The 19,509-nt window shown below is 42.2% G+C and overlaps 1 protein-coding gene across 1 annotated transcript in view; it reads left to right on the forward strand.

The window, feature by feature from the left end:
- The window catches only part of LOC144754341 (ficolin-1-A-like), a 249,397-nt gene that overhangs the window by 174,911 nt on the left and 54,977 nt on the right, over window positions 1-19,509 (forward strand). The window contains exons 8-9 of the mRNA XM_078642030.1: window positions 12,874-13,001; window positions 17,462-17,591. Coding sequence (XP_078498156.1) covers window positions 12,874-13,001; window positions 17,462-17,591 — 258 coding nt within the window. The remainder of the gene's footprint in view (window positions 1-12,873; window positions 13,002-17,461; window positions 17,592-19,509) is intronic.

Below are 19,509 nucleotides of genomic sequence, written 5' to 3' on the forward strand. Positions count from 1 at the left end.
CAAACAAAGTAGTAAGTCAAACAGCCAGTTCCAACTTCAGTACTAAAGTGCCAGAGTGCAATGTGCAAATTGATGATCACAGAGCCAATTGCAACTTCAATGCTAAAGTGCAAAGTGTGATGTACAAATATGTATGAAGTAGGCAAGTTAGTAAATATCGTTAAAATTACAAATAGCAGCATTGTAAAAAAGTCCCAATGTACAAAAAACAGGGAAAAAAATAAATAAATAAATTGTAAACACAGGACTCTATGCACCCTCATATTAATGTTACATATTGCCCTATTTGAGAATTCGATCCAGAGGTATGTGTAAAAATGCGACCTAGTCCAACATTCAAGGATTCATGGAAGAGCGTGAACGGATAGCCATTTTCAGAAAGGTACATACTCGGCATATTAAATCAACATTTTTAACCTGCAGGATTATTTTATAGGCAACCTTAAAATCAGTTATCCCCTTTGACCTAAAAACCGGTATCAATAGCCTCATACTATATATTTAATAAAAGGTGCAGAAAAACAAAAAATGCAGCATGAACTGTTTTCCTATCTTGCCACATGGGCAAGCCAGATTGTCAATATTAGGTTGATATCCTAAGGGGAAACACAACAAATATTTCATTGTACCCGATCTAAGGCGGAAAAGAAGGCTTCGCTCCCAGCGAGTAATATCTTTTAACAGATAGCTGGCAGGTAGACAGGATGGGGGACCTCCTTCTTCTGCCATTGTTATGTATTGTCTCACGGACACTTTAGTAGACTCCTGGGTATGTCTTATGTCCCCGTAATGTTTGTATAATATTTTACGAATAGACTTTCCATCAAAACTATCTAATTGATCGGGATTATAAAAAATGTGGCTAAAATTAACAGCTGTCAAATTTGCCCGTACTTCCGCAATCCACTGTATATCACCCCCCGGTCACATTTTAGGCAATCAGCCAAAATTTCCCTTGTTAATGTGGCTGCTGGATTTTGCCAAACTTTTAGCCAACGACTCCTCTGGCCCTATCCTTGACCTATTAGTCCCTCCTGGTCACAACATTATCAGACTCGACCGAGTTAAGAAATTAGGAGGTGGCATTTCCTGTATCTTCCGCAACTCTCTCACAGTAAAACAGTCCCCCTCGGCTAATCTCTAGTACAGATCGGGTAGGAGTAGATCAGCAACTTTATCAACAGAGTTCTTGAGGTCATCCCAGGTGGTTGGAAGGTGCTACTTCTGGTTCTAAATCCATTTGGTCTGCCTGACAGTAGTAATTTTTAGGGCTCGCTGGTACTGCATCCGAAGGATGCGTCCAGCTGGGAGCCTTTTAGTTACCTGACTCGGGGGGATGATGGACAAAAGGGTGTTACGAGCTTGGATTTGGGTGCCCGAACGCGCACGCCCAGCCCGGCGCCGTGCACGTCCCCTGCCGCAGATTCCCTGAACACAGACATACACACATGCACACGCAGGAGGCACACACACACACACACACGCGCGCACCCCCCCCTACTTCCCCCGACTCACCGGCACAACCCCCCCCCACCCCCGGCCCCGCCCGCCGCCGCCGCCGCCCACACACAGGAGCGCACCTACACACACGCACGCACGCACACACACATACAGAGACCACCGCCATACAAGCCCCCCCCCTCGCTCTCACCGCTCCCGGTTTCCTTCCCGCTCTGGCTCCACAACCGGACTCCAGAACCCAATCAGAGGCCGATCACCCTGCGCAAGATAGCGGCCGGGACAAAGGACGACAGACGAGAACGTTGCGAAGCAGTGCGCGTGCGCAGCTTAAGGTCTCGCCTACTAACATGCCGCCCTCCGGTTGCGTAAGCGCTATGTGACGGACTACGGTTTGCCACGATCGATTCCCCAATTAGTTCGTTTCTCATCTTGTTAAAAGTCTTGTTCTTACATCATGCAGAGTTTTCAGTGCGATGTCTCTTTTCTGTTTCCATGACGGTGTGCCAAAAGAGTGAAGTCTCCTATTAATGCTGCCCGAGTATGCTTTTATATTTCCATGGTGACAGTGCTCGTCATCTCAAGTGACTCTATGACTAGACCTGACCCTGGAAGTGCTGTTATTGTAATTTCCTGGGCGGGGAAGTAAGATGGCGGCTCTTACTGGTCGGCTTTTGAGGAGACTTCACACTGTCATCAGGTATGTAGTATTAGTTAATTGTGGCAAGCACCCGATATGGATATGGGCAGGCTAACTTGAGTAGTCATTTGACAAAATCAGTAGATGCTTTTCGTTTGTCGCGGGTGTGGAGTGACGAAGAATATTCTTTGGTTGCGCGTGTTATTCTTGTGCATAACATGTTGACTGATGGGAATAGTCAAGGGACTTGACATAATAGATTGGAGGTGCTTGTGTTTTCCTGTTGTCTTGTATTCGAATACTATTGGGGAGACTCGTGAAATTAAATAGGAAGTAAAACCTGAACAAGAGTTGCAGAACTGCGCTCTCGGCAGGTCCCGCTTTCTACTGTCAAAATGAGTATAATTGTGGGTTCCCAGGTGAGGGGCATTTTGGAATGAAACTGGAGGGGATGGGGCGCATTCTGTTATCTCATAGAGAGGGATATTATTATGATAAGCATTATATGTGTGTGTGTAAAGTACAAGGAACAGTGAACGGAAGTGTATCACGGCGGACAGTAGTGTTCTATTGCAGTAAACGTCACCTCTGATGTGATGTGATGAAAGATCATGCAATGTGTGATGTGATGAAAGATCATGCAATGTGTAGGGACACGTACAGGCACATTTCACTGGGACGTGTGTGCTTTGGTGGTCTTAGCTGTGCTGATGTATGTATTTATCCCCCAATCCAAGCCTCGCCTCTCCCGCTGTAGTGCCGGGCTTTCTAGAATTTAATTCAGTACAGTTGTTTCAGCGGGGGAATAAAATCGGTGGTTTGAATGAGGCCTCTCTCCTTCTGGAAACTGACCGGTTTGTGTAATAATCTACGGTGGCCTGCGAGGGTCTCCTCCGCCCTGTCCATGCACAGAGAGGGACAGAGGGTGTGAGAGAGGATGGATTTCAGCTGGGAAGCCCTACGTCGGTCCAGGAGGGCCGGCTCCATGCTAGATGTTCAGGTTAACCGCTGGCTGTATAGACATGCTCAGTGCAGGTTCACTGGGGGCCAATTCACAAAGCCATCTGTGCAAGTTCAACTTCTGTGCACAAATGGCTCGTTTTACTAGTTCGAGCAATTCACAAAGGGGAACTAGCATAAGTAAGTCCATTCACAGGTGTGTAACATCACTGCTTGAGTAAATTCTTATCGGGGGAGGGAAGTGGGCATTTTATTGCATGGATTCCCTGGACCGGTTGAAAACCCCCACAAACTCCCAAATTTAAGGATACAAATTTCAAACCTACCAATCTGTACCTAGAGACGCCAGCCCGTTAATAATCAGGGGCTTGCTTTTAAACAGACTGGCGTGTAACAAAATACGTTTTTGATGTTTCGGTGCGCACATAACATGCCACACAGTAATCTTCTGAAAATACAAACCACACGTAGCACATTTTTCGAGCAGTGAATTTACTACATCATGCCAGCCGGGGGGGGGGGGGCACTTCGAAAGATCAGAACAAACCTCTGGCCGCAACAAGACGACCCCGCCCACCTTTGCAAAGGACAGGTTTATACAATCCATATCCGAGTATTCCAATAAAACGTTGATGTCTGTTAGGCACCCATCTTGACGTCAGGCAGTGTCCATCCCTTACCTACTTTTGATGGCGAGCGATGGATCGCACTTACTACCTTTACAACTTTATCCATCTCTTTGGGCAGAGGACTGGGGAGACGCCTACCTTACACAGAGCGATGGGTTCGAACAAAATCCTTAATACATTTAAACCAGTGACCAAAAAAGACACCCAAACTAGAGCCTCAACACTACAAGCATTTGCAATGCAATAGGTTTCGCATTTATGTGAGTTTAAGCTATTGGCATTCTAAATGACAATGCCTTTTTATTTATGTTTTAAAAATAAAAATAAAAATAAAAATAAAAGGCATTGTTATTTGCAATGTCAATAGCTCAAACTTGTGTAAATGCGAGACCTATTGCATTGCAAATGCTTGTTATTCAGTGTAGGTCGACAGCTGTGAGTAAGCCACCCTTTCAATGAGTTCATGTTGACAGGGTCTGTTAGATATTAATCCGTATCGTGTTCAGTTAGTACTTTTTAATGTCAGATGTTTTTGTGCCACCTGGGAGTTCACCAGTAGACAGGAAGGAGAATATTGTCTCTTTCATTGCAAGGGCAGCATAGAAGAATGGTTTAAAAAATATTTATATGCTTGGAGGGTACAATCGCAGCCTCTGGTGATTGCTCGGGACCTCATTCCATTCACTAATTTCTCAGTAGACAAATAACAATGGTTTGGAATGTTGCTCAAGTCATTCCCAAGGTATAGCCTAGCAAGGTTAGGCTTCCTTATGAAATAATGCCCAGGGAATACGGTGAGATCAGTGCAACACCCTGCGGTTTAATGAAATATGTTGTCGAATGGCAAAGTAGAACTAGATACTCCCATGCCAAAGTTCTTTTCATCTTTATCAGTGCTTTATGATCTATAATGCTGGGCAGAAGTATTTGGTGATTCCCAAGTTTGCATCCTGTAGCTCTCTGCTAATGACATACCTGTACATTCTGCCCAAGAAGCAGTCATCCCTGTTGTGCATCTTCCTCGAACCCCCTCTTGAAGAGGTAAGCTAGACACTAAAGATGCCACTGCAATTGTAGAACGAAACCACCTAGTAGTAGTCATGGAGATTGCATTTTCCTGGTCCTCCAGCACCATAGACACATATAATATATAATCAGAAGGGTTAGGAACTGTAAGTAGATTAGGTGTAAGGACTGTCCTTGTGTCTAGCAGATGAAAACGTTCTTTGCACAGAGGAGAAGGAGATGGAACAAAACTGTCAAAATCAGTTTTTGTGCCCAGTTTAGAAGAGTAGGTATGTTGGGAAGAAAATTGGAATCTCGTCTCAGACTTTCTTTAAAATATGCACAGCTCCAAATTCACATACTCTCCGTGCTGACAATACTGCAACCAAAAAATTTGGTTTCATTGTCAAGAGATTAACGTTTACTGATTCTCTGAGTTTAAAAAGATGTATCGCAAAACCCCAAGAACCAGAGATAAACTCCATGGCTATGTTAAAAACCGGGGCACAGGACGAGTCATAGAACAATGTTTCAAAAGGGTAGAATCTAGAATGTCTTAATCATCTCGATTCTCCCATGGTTCCCTAAAAGTTTGAATAGACGACCATTGAGATATGTGAGAAGAAATAGATACACTTCTTGAGAAACCTTAGCACAAAATATTTAACCTGGAACATACTGATGAGGATGAGCCCTGCGGACCACAAAGATTGACTATGCCATGTGACCTTGTGTTTTAGCCACAGACATGCTGGAGCATGGGACGGATGAACAACAGGTGAAAGTAGGCAACAAATGGATGGAGTTCTGTGGTCTGTGGGGAACACTAAACCCACATCTGTATTAAATCGTGATCCTATTAAGATCACCTTCTTGGAAGGAATAGGTTGACACTTCTACCAGTGGAGCAGAAATCTGTGATGGATCAGACATCTCTGACTTGCTTCCAGGCACTTAACGGTCTAAGATTCCAATGGTATATAAATCACCTTAACTGTTAACAAAAGGGGGAGGGAGAGAATAATCTTAAAATGGATTCGTTCTCCCTTGGCTAGTTTTTATAAACAAAATGAATCCATTTCACAAAAAGGGGGGGAGAGTGTCCCTACGATGGTTGGGAGCACCCTGGTTGTTTTTGGTACCCCTCACACACCAACAGGCCCCTTGGTGTCATGCTTCATCATCGGGGTCCTCGCACCCCTCTACGGGATGCGGCGTGCTGCGACCTACGGTTACGTGGGAGCACTTATAATGGCTATGTGTGGTGTAAGTGAGGGAATTTTTATGTGAGTGCGTGGTGGGGTTCTTAGTGAGTGATGTTTAAAAAGTGCCTGGCTCATGGGATGTCTCAAAAACTTTATTTGACCCCCGGGCTGGTACTATTAAAATGGTGAAAAAAGAGGTATATTGCGCTAACAATGTGCCCCCAGCTAACAACCCAGACCTCGCTTAAATTTAGAGTGTGTGATTTATGTTTTATGTGTGTTTGTCTAGTCTGTGTTTTTCCTAAACTTTCAGTACAGGCACGATTTCACATATAGTATGACACAACCGTGTCTAGAAACTGAGCCGCACCTTTTTTGACAATGTACCCACAGGTCACTTTACCTATGGTTTTTAAGGAAACAGACCACCTGAAAAAAATATTTTGTCCTTTTTCCTTTACAGGTCAGCTAAACAGCGGCTACCTAACAGGTACATTGCACTCTCAATCTCACTTTTGTAGTAAAAAGTAGAAAAACGTGAGTAAGGTGGGGATTTGTGTACCCCAGTCCTGAAGAAGGTGTTTTTACACCGAAACATGTTGACACACACATAGGAGGTGGCACACATTGTTAGCGCAATATACCTCTTTTTTCACCATTTGAATAGTACCAGCCCGGGGGTTGAATAAAGTTTTTGAGACACCCCATGAGCCAGGCACTTTTTAAACATCACTCACTAAGAACCCCACCACGCACTCACATAAAAATTTCCTCACTTACACCACACATAGCCATTATAAGTGCTCCCACGTAACCGTAGGTCGCAGCACGCCGCATCCCGTAGAGGGGTGCGAGGACCCCGATGATGAAGCATGACACCAAGGGGCCTGTTGGTGTGTGAGGGGTACCAAAAACAACCATGGTGCTCCCAACCATCGTAGGGACACTCTCCCCCCACTTTTTGTGAAATGGATTCATTTTGTTTATAAAAAATATAAATCACCTTGCCATCTAGGTGCAAGTTACAGTTCCATCCTTAAAAGTAAAAATTGCAACTAATAGAACCACATTTTTTGTGAAGGCCATGGTGCTGACGAGGCATAATGGAAGGACTCAAAACTGGAAATTCCAATTCTGCAAACAAAGCCTCAGATGCTCTTGGGGAAAAGGCGCTATTGAAATGTGAATGTAAGTGTCCATTAGATCCACCTTTATCATGAAGTTGACTGCTGGAACCAAAGGTATGACCTTTTTAAAGCATCTACACCTTGAATGATACTGGGTTCTCTCATTGATTCATTCATTTCAAGTCTATCACCATTCTGAAGCCCCCTGATATCTTCTGAAACAGAAAGATGATCATATAGACTCACATTCTTTCTCCTTGTCTGGTTCTGGTACTACTTTTCTTTTGCTCTGTAGATCATGAATGGATTTGAGAAAGGCAGAACTTTTATCTGTATGCCTGGGCCAAGGTGTCTCTTTGAATCCTGGATCTGGAGAGGAATATTTAAATTCTATCTAACACCCCTCCAAGCAAACTATATAATCCATGCATCTGATGTAGACGTCTCCCACATTTTCAAGAAGAATAAAATGGTGCCCCTTTTAGCAAATAAAAGGCAGTGGTTGTCATGAAAAAAGTCTGTTTGGTCAGGGAACTTGGTTTATTCTTCAATTGAATTCAGCTGGAGCAATCTTTGCCAAGTTTGAGAAATCTAGATGATTGTTGTTACTTTTTAGGAGGTTGCCAAGTGGAAAACTTTATTGTGGACCCTGATGATGGTGGATATTATAGCTGCTGATACCGAAAACAAAAGGAGTGCTTCTTCTGCCCAAAGAGATGGACTGAAAAGAGATATGAAGAGCCACCAATTTCTGTGATACTACAGTATGCTAGTCCTTCAATATCAGGGTCTTTCATGATGAAACATCTGCTCCTTCACTATTACAATGTAAAAAGAAACAGCAGATAAAAACTGTATCTGTCTTTCCATACCCTCTAAGAGGGAAGAACATTCAGCCCCCGAAGAGGTTTTTAAAATCTGTAATCTGTGATTGAGCATGATGTGCCTAATACATTTCAGAACTTGGAAAGGCCTTTTTCAACTATGAATTAGCCTAATTGTATGTCACATTTTTCATACTGACATTGTATGACATGAAATTTCTATCAATCAGACTTACTACCAGAGAATCAACATCAACTAACACTGGTAATTCATCATCCATGTCTTCCAATGGGTAAATGTTTGCTATGAATCTTTAGCCAATCCCTCAGAATACCATCACTAACACTAGAATGGATTGGGCGATTCAGTTGAGCAGAACTCAGAAACAGAGTTTCTGGTGTTTGAAACCTCATATTTTCCTGAACATGAGATGCAAATTGTGGTTTCATGAGTTTACACGTAAAATTGATTTCCGATCCTCCAGAATCATTTCGTGTTCCTAATCGTAGTCGGACCATTCAGAGAATCTTTCAGGGGAACTAGTACTTTTCGGTACAGTGTCTTTTTTATTTAGTTTTTAATGTGGCAGTTGTCTCAACAGCAATCTTCCTGAGTCTTCATCCTCAGGCTCCTTCTCCATATCCCTGTAGGAAAAATGGATCTAGATGTGGATAAGGTGGAATGAGAATGGAGCTGATTTCATTTTTGAGAATGTTTACCCTTGCTGCTAGATCAAGTAAGTGTAAAATACTTCAAAACTCTGTCAGCTGTAACTGCTCAGTAAGGAAGCAAAATTGTCACCAATGTCAACAACTCAGCTGATAATGTCTTCAGTTTAGTCCAAAATTTACCCCAAACACAGTGAAAAGATGCATCCCAAAGGCCAGAGATACCAACCTTGGATTTGGGGAACCAAATTCAAGCTAAGGGGTCAGCTTGACATCTATCACTTAACCTACCCATGTCTCTGATGTTGTGTTATGTAATCTGGTTTTCATGTAAAGCACTTAAATGCCCTTAGGCTGAGTTCGCATCATATAAAACTGCAAAAAAATGGACAACACACTTATTCAGTTTCTACCTCTCGGCAAAACTGAAAGCATGAGCTCCACACCTGAAATAAAGTGCACATACATGAGAAATGCTGCATAACTCCGATTATTTCACTGTGTTTAACCACTAGGGTGATATGGACATGGAGGTTACATCCAAGGACTGGTCACAGAAGCAGCAGCTGTTATGTGCTGCTCCAGTGCCCCCCATCATACTCCCATGGGTCAGAGCAGGAGAAACTTCTGCTCTGGCCCAAGGGAGTGACACGTTCCTGCCAATGACTTGATTGTGTCAGTGATGCAATCACAACATTGACAGGACTGGCACCCAATGAACCAATTCCTGGTTCCCTTGGGAACATGGAGGGACTGAAACCAGCCCTGTTCTTTGTGCTCTGAAGAAATCATGCAGTTTCTCAGCTTTTCAATGATACCTCAATTTTCATGCAGGGCACCAGAAAATCATACTGTGATGAGATCACCTGACACTTTCACTGGACATTTGTGATTTTTTTAAAGGGGAGAGCGGCACCTTGGGCAAGGACTTGTACTACCCTCACCCACCTAACAAAACCATTCTTTCTGCTCACCCCTGGGGAGCCGACAGAGGTCATAATATAGACAGGAGGCTAAATTGTGGGCTTTGCCCTTATTGGTGAATCCAGGGAGGGTTGGAAGGTCACTAGACACCTAGCGTTTAGTAACCAAAGAAAAGAAAGTGGTGGGACAGCCAACGAGGGTGCAGGACCATGGTCCTATCCCACAAAAGAGCACAACAATCTGACTGTCTCTTCTGGAAGGCAAACTGTGGGCTCTATCACAATATGTCTCGCCTCCCCTTCTCGAGAGGCAGAAACCCTACTAGACACCAAGGATTTTGTATTTGGAGCAAAAGAAATGAGTGCAAGCGTGCCGGCCTGGCATTAGTTCATAGCCCCAACAAAAGGGAAAAAACTGTTTTTATGCACCCCTCACTGGGAGGCACCCCTCCCTGGGAAGCAAAGATGGAGTTTACCCCCTATTTGCCCTCATGGGGCAGAACGCCTACTAGATACCAGAGATTTCAAATGGTGTCAAAACAAACAAAAGAATGCAAAAAACTGTTGTTTTTGAGTGACAAAATGTGATGTATACATGTTGCAATTTAAGCCAATTCCTGTCACACATGATTGGAGTACCATTTCTATTCGGGTACATGTGGAAACACTGGGTTGGTAGAAAATGTGTTGATCCCAGCAGATTCCAGAACTTTCGCTCACAAAACTGTTAGGAGGATGTGTGTTTTTTCAGAAATTGAGGTTTGCTAAGGCTTCTGGGTAACAAAACCTCACGGGAACCATGCATGCATGCCACCCTGCACTTCCCAAGGTGTATTGGAATATTTTTCTGTCTCACGGATGAACCAGGGCCCAAATCCACAGCTACCCAAAATGCAAAATATGGTCAATTTTGAGTGGAAAAATGTGATCGATTCATATTGCATTTATGGGCCCTTTCCTATCACAGGTGCTAGGCCCATTCACACAAGCGGGCTTACCCTTTCACAGGGAGACATAAGGGTGCGCTAGGTGGAAGAGAATTTGAGGATCCCTGTAGATTTTGTAATTTTCCCTCAGAGATGTATGGAAAATGTGTGGTTTTTTAGCTAAAGCTTGAGATGTGCACATTTCTCTGGGTAAGAACACCTTGTGAGATGCATGTATGTCACACCACCCTGGACTTGCCCCGGGTGTATAGTTTTCAGAAATGTGCATGTTTGGTAGGTTTGCATGGGTGCCGGTGACCTACAGCCCAAAATCCACTACTACACAAATAGCAAAAAAGGGTCAGTTTTGAGAGGAAACATTTGATCTGTCTTTGTTCCGTTCGGGATCCTTTCCTATTGCGGATGTTAGGCCCACCCACAAAAGATGGGTACCACTTTTATTGGGAGACGTCTGTGAAAGCAGAGAGGTAGGAAATTTGTGGAGCACTGCAGATTCTGGTACTTTCCCTCACAGAAACGTGTGGAAAATATGCATTTTTGCCAAGGTTTGAAGAGGGTTTGGGTAAAAAAACCTCATGAGATCCATGCAAGTCAGACCTAGACCTCGGGAGAACTTAAATTGCATCAGCACACTTGTGTAATATAATGTTACTCTTATTTCTCTAAATTCCCCAAAACACGTCAGTATACCACTTCGCGTAATTCCCTAAAGTGTCTAGTTTTCATAAATGATTGGTTTTGGTAGATTACCATGGTTGCCGGCTGAGTCAGGACTGGCTAGGGAGCCACCAACTATGCAAAAAAGGGTAAATTTTCAGTGTTAAAATTGATGTGTTCATGTTACATTTTTAGATTTTCCTGTTGCGAGCACTAAGCCCACCCACACAAGTAGGGTACCATTTTTATTGGGAACTATGGGGGAATGCTGGATGTTGAAATACCCACTGTTTCTAAACTCAGTATCCTGTGTGCATTTCAAGAATATATAGGTTTTCTTCATACCCATTTTTCCTTCTTTATATTTTAACATATGAATTGCTATATAATCGATAGACAAAAAAAATCGTTGTAAGGTGCAGCCTGGTTTTTGGCTCTTGGTATCTCGTGTTTTTGGAAAATCTACACACCAATATATCCCTGTGACCAGAAGTATCTATCAGACATAATGGCTTTTGTTAATTGGTCATTGTAACAAAAAGTTACAGATGAAAACTTTGTCACAATGGCTGTTTGTTAGTTAGATGTTTTGAGAAAACACTGAGGGTCTCATTACGAGTTTTTGACGGAGTGGGTGTGCGGCAGGGCAAATAGCTGCGCCACCACCTCGCCAAAGCTTGTGCCGCCCGCCTGCCAGATTACGACTTTTTCTTGGTGGTCCCTTGGCACTGCCTATTTTAAAGGCAGTGGTGCCATTAAAAAAGGCATCACAATGGGACCACACCACAAGGTGTCTGCACTGCATAGATTCGAAAGTCCATGCTGTGCATGAACTTATGTGCATGCACACAAGAGGCACATGTTATGCCCCCCTGCGTGCATACACATATGTTTGAGGCACAGGGGGGGTACTGTTTCCTCTCCGCCAGGCTTTTCATGGTGATGAAACCACCATGAAAAGCCTGGCAGAGAGGAAACTCGTAATATGCTTGGCAGGACTGTGGCGGTCCTGCCAAGCATATTGCGACCTCTGACCCCCACTCCTACACCTGGGAACAGTGGTTCCCTAGCAGAGCTGGCTGGTCCCAGGGTGGTCTGGCTGCCTGAGATGTAATCGGGCAGTTGGACTGCTGGTGCGGCGGTGGCTGGATCTCCCATTGCTGTGCCACCATGAATCTGGTGGTCCTCACACCACCTGACTCGTAATAGGTCCCTGAGGGATCCGCACAAATGACCACTTGCTGAATTCAGAATTTTGACTACTTTTCAGAAATGAATAGGTTTCTAGGATCACCCATGGATTTCACACCTGTTACCACCACAAACTAAAAGTAGGCGGAAACCACAAACATTTATAAAAAGGACTACCTCTTGGAAAAAAGCAAAAACTGTAGGACTTTTTTTGGGCACATTACTGGTTTCAAAAACCTGGGAAGAAGGTGAATGGAAAAAGAGACTCAATCTCAGCAGGAATCTCATAATAGTCCTAGTGTCCCTTGACCTGGTGGCAGGCTGGAACTGAATATGCAGCACTTTTTCTGTTTTGTTTTTTCTTTTCTGAAGTAATTACCAAATAAGCAATGGAGTAAGTGATTCAACTTAAGTGCATGATAATATGTAGCTTGTTGGCATATATGTTTCACTTTCTTTAATGTTACCTTTAAGTGCTTTATTGTGGATTTTGGTATGTCCTCCATGGATGATTGACAATAGTTCATATAGCCTTTGTGTGTGTATGTATACGCACAAGCATGTGTGGGTTTCCTAAATTAATGTAATTCATTTCTGCTCTATTTGCCTTATCTTATCGTCACCAAACCTGGATGCAGGGGCAAGGAATTGCAAGGAACTACTGCAGAAAGAGACCATTCTGAGTGGCTGGTACACCATCTACCCTGAGGATGGGAAACCCATGACTGTGCTTTGTGACATGGACACCGATGGAGGAGGATGGATTGTAAGTCAAAATTATTTGGAGGGATAGTGTGTGCACCATTGAAGCAGCTGTTTATTAATACATTTCTGCCATTTTATAATAGATGATTCAAATCCTTACCATGTTATGGACCCTTCCAAATCTGCACTTGTACAGATGACACTTCTATGTCATCAGCATCAAAAATAATTTGCAATTTTTCACCAGATACAGCAAGAAAAAATAAAATAAATCATTCTCCTCAAAACAGATAAACTGTTACCAAACAGTAGGCCTGACAGCAAAACATTATTCAAATTAAAAAGCAACTGGGTTAGCAATAATCAACACACACTACAGAATTGTGAAAGGGATTGTTTCCCTACTCTTGGGGTAATGGAAGAAGGTATGTACTTTTATTTGTTTTGAAGGAATTATTTATTCTATAAGTGGCATAGCCTGAGGATGTCCGAAGGACCAATAGAGGAACTTCAAGCCACCAACTAAATCCACTCGTCGTTCACTCACTCGGAGGCAAGGCGAGCAAACTCTGTACACTAGGACCGGCAGTTTTTCAGTTAATGTGTGATGCTTTGAATTAATCTTTACTGCAAACCCTGCTAGATACTTTTATTACTGTAATGTTGAGGTATGTAATCTCTATTCCTGACTGTAAAGTGTAATGGTGTACAAAATGCCAAATGCCTTTACAAATTTGTCAAAATGTTGTCATTGCCCTCACATAGAAAGGATCTGTTGTCCAGAGTTGACAGGCCCACCAGTTGTTTTACAATTTCATGTGACTACCGTGACTGGGTACACATTGAAGAGGGTCATAACAGGATTAATGTTTTAACTATAAATGCAGGGTGATACCCCACCAAATTGGACTTTCCCGATACCCTGGAAAAGTAGGCAAGGATTATAAATGGTCCGAGAAGAAATAAGCATGGGTTCAGGAAGCAAGAGAGGGGGCAGGAATGTAGACCTCAGCAACCAACATACAAGATTAGTTGGGGCTCTAGTATGGAAGGTCTCCTCAGAAAAGAAATAACGCCCAATTAAAGATCATTTTGATAGGGTTACCCAAACTGGAAACATCAAACTCAAGGCATTCAATGGAAGATCAAAATGTGAACAACATCTTAGTAGACCCAGATCCTCCTGCAAACTGTACTTCACCAAATATGATAGATATGGTGGATAGATTAGCCAGAATCAAAATTGTGCCCATTGTCCATCAAGGAAGGACATTCCCAGGGAAAGTTCCCAAATGATGAGATTTGCATTACTAGATGCCTGCTTTATGAATGTCCATAATAATGAGTCACAATAAGTAAATGATGTGAGCAAAATGTGAGTCGTATAACCCTTCAACAGTAATTGACTACTTTTTGCTTGTTGAAAAGCAAAGTCTTCAGGGATTTTCAGGAGTTCAGTAGCTTCTATTGAGTCCATTAGAGGCAGTGAGTGGCTGGAGATGTTTTCTGGTTTCTTCTGAAAATAATCTATATGGCAAATTTTGGATCATCTATAGGTAGGAAAGTAGATTTTTCGGTACCATTACATGAGTAGCATTCCTGATGTCCAGGCAAGAGAAAATCACACTTGCATGTTTCATCCTTTCTGATCAATTTGAGATGTGCCTCCTCAGCAGATGACCAATTCTCAGTATTCCTCAGTCAGTGAACTATGTCAAGAGCCTCCTGCCTTTGCCGCTCAATTGATAGTCTTCTGTAAGCTAACAGCAGGATACCATTTGGGCTTTTTACCCATTTTGTGGTTTCTTTTTTTTTTTTTAAAGTGTTCCTTACGAGTGCCTAATATCTGATCTGGAGTCTTCGTCCCCTTGACTAAGTAGGGCCACATGTCCTTCGATGCTTTGCGTACCTTACTATATTCCATGTTCTGCCCTCAACTAATCTTAAAGGTAGAGTGAGCCTTCCCCAAGGTTAAAAACTTACCGTCCTCAAACAAGTCTCCTATGTGTTGCAGCTATGCGTCAACTAGCGTTTAATAAATCTTCATATCTGTTATCTGAATAGCGTCTTTTGAGCTTGCTTACGCATTTTAAATTTCGGTCTATTCTTCTTAAACATACATCATGATTGTGGGATCTCCAAACATTAGCTCGTGAGCTACTGCAGCTTTTCAGCTACTTTTGAGTAGCTCACCTGTTTTGCAGCCCAGCTTATTAAATTAGAAAGCGTTGGCTTGGTTAAATTATTATACATATACAAAAATTTAAATCATACAATACTAATAATATTAGTAGATCTCAGTGCGTTTCATTGAACATAAGTAGCTCTCAGTACAGAAAAGGTTGGAGACCCCTAATTTAAATCATTGACCTTTGTAAGAAATTGGGTTATTGCTTGAGGGGGTGGAAGCCGCACTGATGCAGCAATCACAGTCCTCGTCCGGGTGAACCACAAACGCCACTAAATTAACTTGTGATTAACCCCTTTGTAGCTTATCACAAAAGCAGTCAGGCTTAATTTAGAGGCAATGTCTAAAGTATTTATGCAGCACAGAAACAGTAATATAGTGAAAATACAACACAGGGAGAATCCCAAACCAATTTAGAAAAATAGATGACATTTTGATAAATAAGATTGCATCAAAACATATTCAATACAATCAGTAGAACCGGGGTATGAGTTTTTAGTGAAATTTAGCTCCTAAAAGTTTAAAGCGCCAACTGCAGGTTTCTGATCACGCAAGACTGGGTCAAAGTTACAAGTTGGCTGACCTCGATTGGATTGGAAACAAGGGATGGATTGAGCCCAGTCATGGCTTACCTTCGGACTAAGGAAAATTCTTGAAGAAACGTTCTTGAAAATGTTGAGTCCAGTGGGCAGTACTTATGGCAGCAGAGCAGCAGCATAGTCCTTCTACTAAATCTTCCACAGGTCCAGGAGTGTACTGAAGGGTGGTTCTGAGGGTTCAATATTTATACCTGGTGCCTTTGATTGAGGGAAAATACCCCGTCCTACCCATATTTGGCTCTGGAAAGTTCGTCACTTCCCCTGTCAAGCCTCCAACCTGCCTGCTCCCAATACAAGGTTACCACTTAATAAATGTAATAATGTACCTCAGGGTTAGCCAATGGGAGAAATAGAACTCATATTCCATAGTGAAAAACTATTTTAGGTGTTTTTCACTATCATGACATGTAAAACATATAACCACATGTGCCGTTTTTGAAATATCATTAATCCTGCCCTATGGGCATTTAGGGCCTACCTTAGGGCGTCAAGTAAGAGTATTAAAATGAGGTTTTAAGCCCTGCATAAGTTTTCGTTTGACAGGTGCAACTGGCAGTTTAAAACTGCATTACAGGGTTCAATGGTTGGCCTGAGACATGCTTAAAAATGCTACTTTAGTAGGTTACACAAAGAGTGCTGCAGGACCACTAGTAGCATTAACTTTACAGACCCTGGGTATTTACAAGTACGTTAAATGTGTAAATCAGGTGTAGGACAATTTTACTATGTTTTGGGGAGATAGCACAAGTACTTTCACACAGATTAGCAGTGGTAAAGGGCTCAGAGTCCTAAAGCCAACAAAACAGAATTCAGCAAAACAGGAGGTGTGATGGCAAATATATCTGGGGAATACTACATCATGGATGCCAGTCTAACAACCTTGTATTATGAAACTGTAGTGCTCTTTTATGCGGCTTACAGTTGATTTAATAGTATGGTCTAGTCTGCATACAACAATGCAAATATGGTTCCCCCACCACCATCTTAGTGGTAAAAACAATTACATTTAGACCTATTGGTTGGCCAGCTATATATACAATAGATAAAATGGGATGGGAACACACCTGTGCTTGACAATGTTGTACATATATTATGTAGTGCTGGTATCACAAATGATTTCTGCAACATGCTCCTTAATTATTTAAAAGTTTGGCGGATTATATGCTTACATTTTCAACAATGTATCCAAAGGGTGTGATTTTGAGTTGTGAGGAATTGGGACCAATATGTCCTGATTTATCTATCTTAGGAGCATCAGTACCGCGTGAGGGGAGGAGGTGTAGGAATGCTCACCTGTCTCAGTTTTAGGGGAATAACATTTATGAATTGGTACAGCTTTGACAGTTTCCCCATTTCTGCAAGTGTTTCAGCAAATATCTAGAGGCTAAAACTGCAACATGCAAACCCCATGGAGCCAACCTCTGCTGTTACTGGTTTGATCAGGATTGCTGGTGTCGCTCATAAAGAGGCTCACAGTGGGTTCATTTCCTGTTCATGTAATGTTTGCTTAAACTCACAGCATTTAAACACGTGGCCCTCGCTCCCTATTAGTCCTGAAATAACATTGCATGCTGCTCTAGAGTTGTCTAGAGGAGGTACAATGTTGCTCCTCTGATTAAAAGGATTCTTGAATCAACAAAGCCTGTGAAAATGTAGTGCTCAGTCAAACTCTTGCCTTCAAAAAAAGATTTGAAGGTTGTGCTGTCACTGAGCCTTTTTCCTTTTTCCTTTCAGGTGTTCCAGAGACGGGTGGATGGCTCAGTGGATTTCTTTCGGGACTGGAAGACATATAAGCAAGGCTTTGGCAACCGACTGACCGAGTTCTGGTTGGGAAACGATAATCTTCACTATCTAACATCACATGGTATTGTATTAGTTACTCACATTGGATTTTGCTTGATGTATTTGCTGTTCCTTTCCATCATATCCTACCTGTGTAGCTGGCTTTTGTTCATTCAATAGGGAGGGTTTGCCAAGACTCAATGCTACATCTAGAAGTTGGGTAGCAGAGGATACAAGGGACACACAGTGATCACATGGTACAATAAGCATTGGAAAGCCAATAGGTCTTGCGTAGGTGTATTTGGTTTGAAGAAAAGTGGAGGCAGCACCAGGGATGAAGTCACACTTCAGCCAGTATGGTCATTTCAAATTTCTTTATTTCTCTTTGCATAACAAAACAGAACAGCCAATGCATTTTGTTTCCTTTATCGGAACTTCATCAGGGCAAAAAGTGTACTGTGCATACTACGCATGACAGCAATCTTAGAGGGATTGCCAAGATGGCCCCTGTGCATGCAAGCAAATCATTTAAAGATGACCATCCACCAATGCAGTAGTGAACTATGAATAAAGAGAGAATGGGAGTCAAGCAGGCACTTGGGTGAATGTTTTCGTGAAGAAAGCAGGAAACGAGGGGCACAAGGAGAGAAGGGGGTGAGAACTTTGTTCCTCGTGCATTTCAATTTGCTGATGCAGTCAAGGAAGCATACACCTCAATCAATCAAGACACATTGTGATCGAATTGCTCAATGAGAGAGACAAACAAAGTAATAAGTAGGAAAGCCATACAATTAGGAGAAAATAGACAAGAAAGTCATCAAATCATGAGAAAGGAGTAGACACAATGTGCTTTTTAATTTTATGTTGGGTACAAAAGTTCTTTTGCTAGCTATCTGTACCATAGACCTAAAAAGTAGCTCATCAGGATTATCCCCAAAATGCCAGAGAGGTGTGAACAGGGGGCATAGAACTAGATTCAGCAGATCCTCCTGGCAGAGTAATCAATTACTGTATCAGGTAAAAGGGCAGGGGAAATGTTCATCTGCATAGGAGCCCCCCTGAAAGGCATGTAAGTCACCAAGAGACTTAAAAAGTATAGATGGGTGAAATTGCATATTTGCTTCCTGCAAAATGTGGCAATTTTTTGGGGAAAGTATGTTTCTAGAGAGAAATATGGTTTTCAGGTATCTCAAATCACTTTATCACTGTCAATATGATGCCAGGAGGGTGGTTCGAATAAAGATAATTTCTGCCCAAAGGAGTCTATTATGTGAAAAATTGTTCATAAAATTGAGATAAAAATGTTCAAGTCATTTCGGAAATTTTGCATAGTGAGAAATTAGGGAATTACACAAATTTCACCAGCTGAATTAAAAAAAAAAGTTCCTAACCTTTTCCAATGTAACATTGTGTGACAAGCTGCATATCTTTGGTAATGTGACTAAGAAAAGCTTGTCAGAAGGATAGTGTGTATTATCTTGGCCCTTTCGGAAGAGGCGATTGAGGGATAGGAAGCGCTATATAAATTGTATTGTATTGTATTGTAATTGCATTTATATAGTGCTTACTACTCCTGACGAGGTGTAGAACCCTTTTCCCTTCTCTAACCCTCCACAATCCTTCTCAATCCAAATACCCGACTAACATATCCACCACTCAAATTACTTTCCGATTTTCACTATACTAATTCACCACTAATCCTTTATGGGTTCCGGAGTAGAGTGCTACTCGCTGAAAAAGCCTCGTCGGGGGTTGTAAGCACTATATAAATGCAATTACAATTACATAATGCATTAGATAGACAGGTTACCAAAAAAAAGTTATTTTATCTTTTCCCTGTGCTTCATGCATTAATCACCTTACCATCCTCAGACCGATGTGAAGTTGCTCATAGAACGAGGATAATTGAGGTTCCAAAGAGAGTGAGGCTACAAGCATATCATGGTCTCAGAAAAGGAATGCAAAAATTAAAAGGGATGGCTAAGCCATGTGTAGCAAGT

This window comes from Lissotriton helveticus, chromosome 5_1, assembly GCF_964261635.1.
Source record: "Lissotriton helveticus chromosome 5_1, aLisHel1.1, whole genome shotgun sequence".
Lineage (NCBI taxonomy): Eukaryota > Metazoa > Chordata > Amphibia > Caudata > Salamandridae > Lissotriton > Lissotriton helveticus.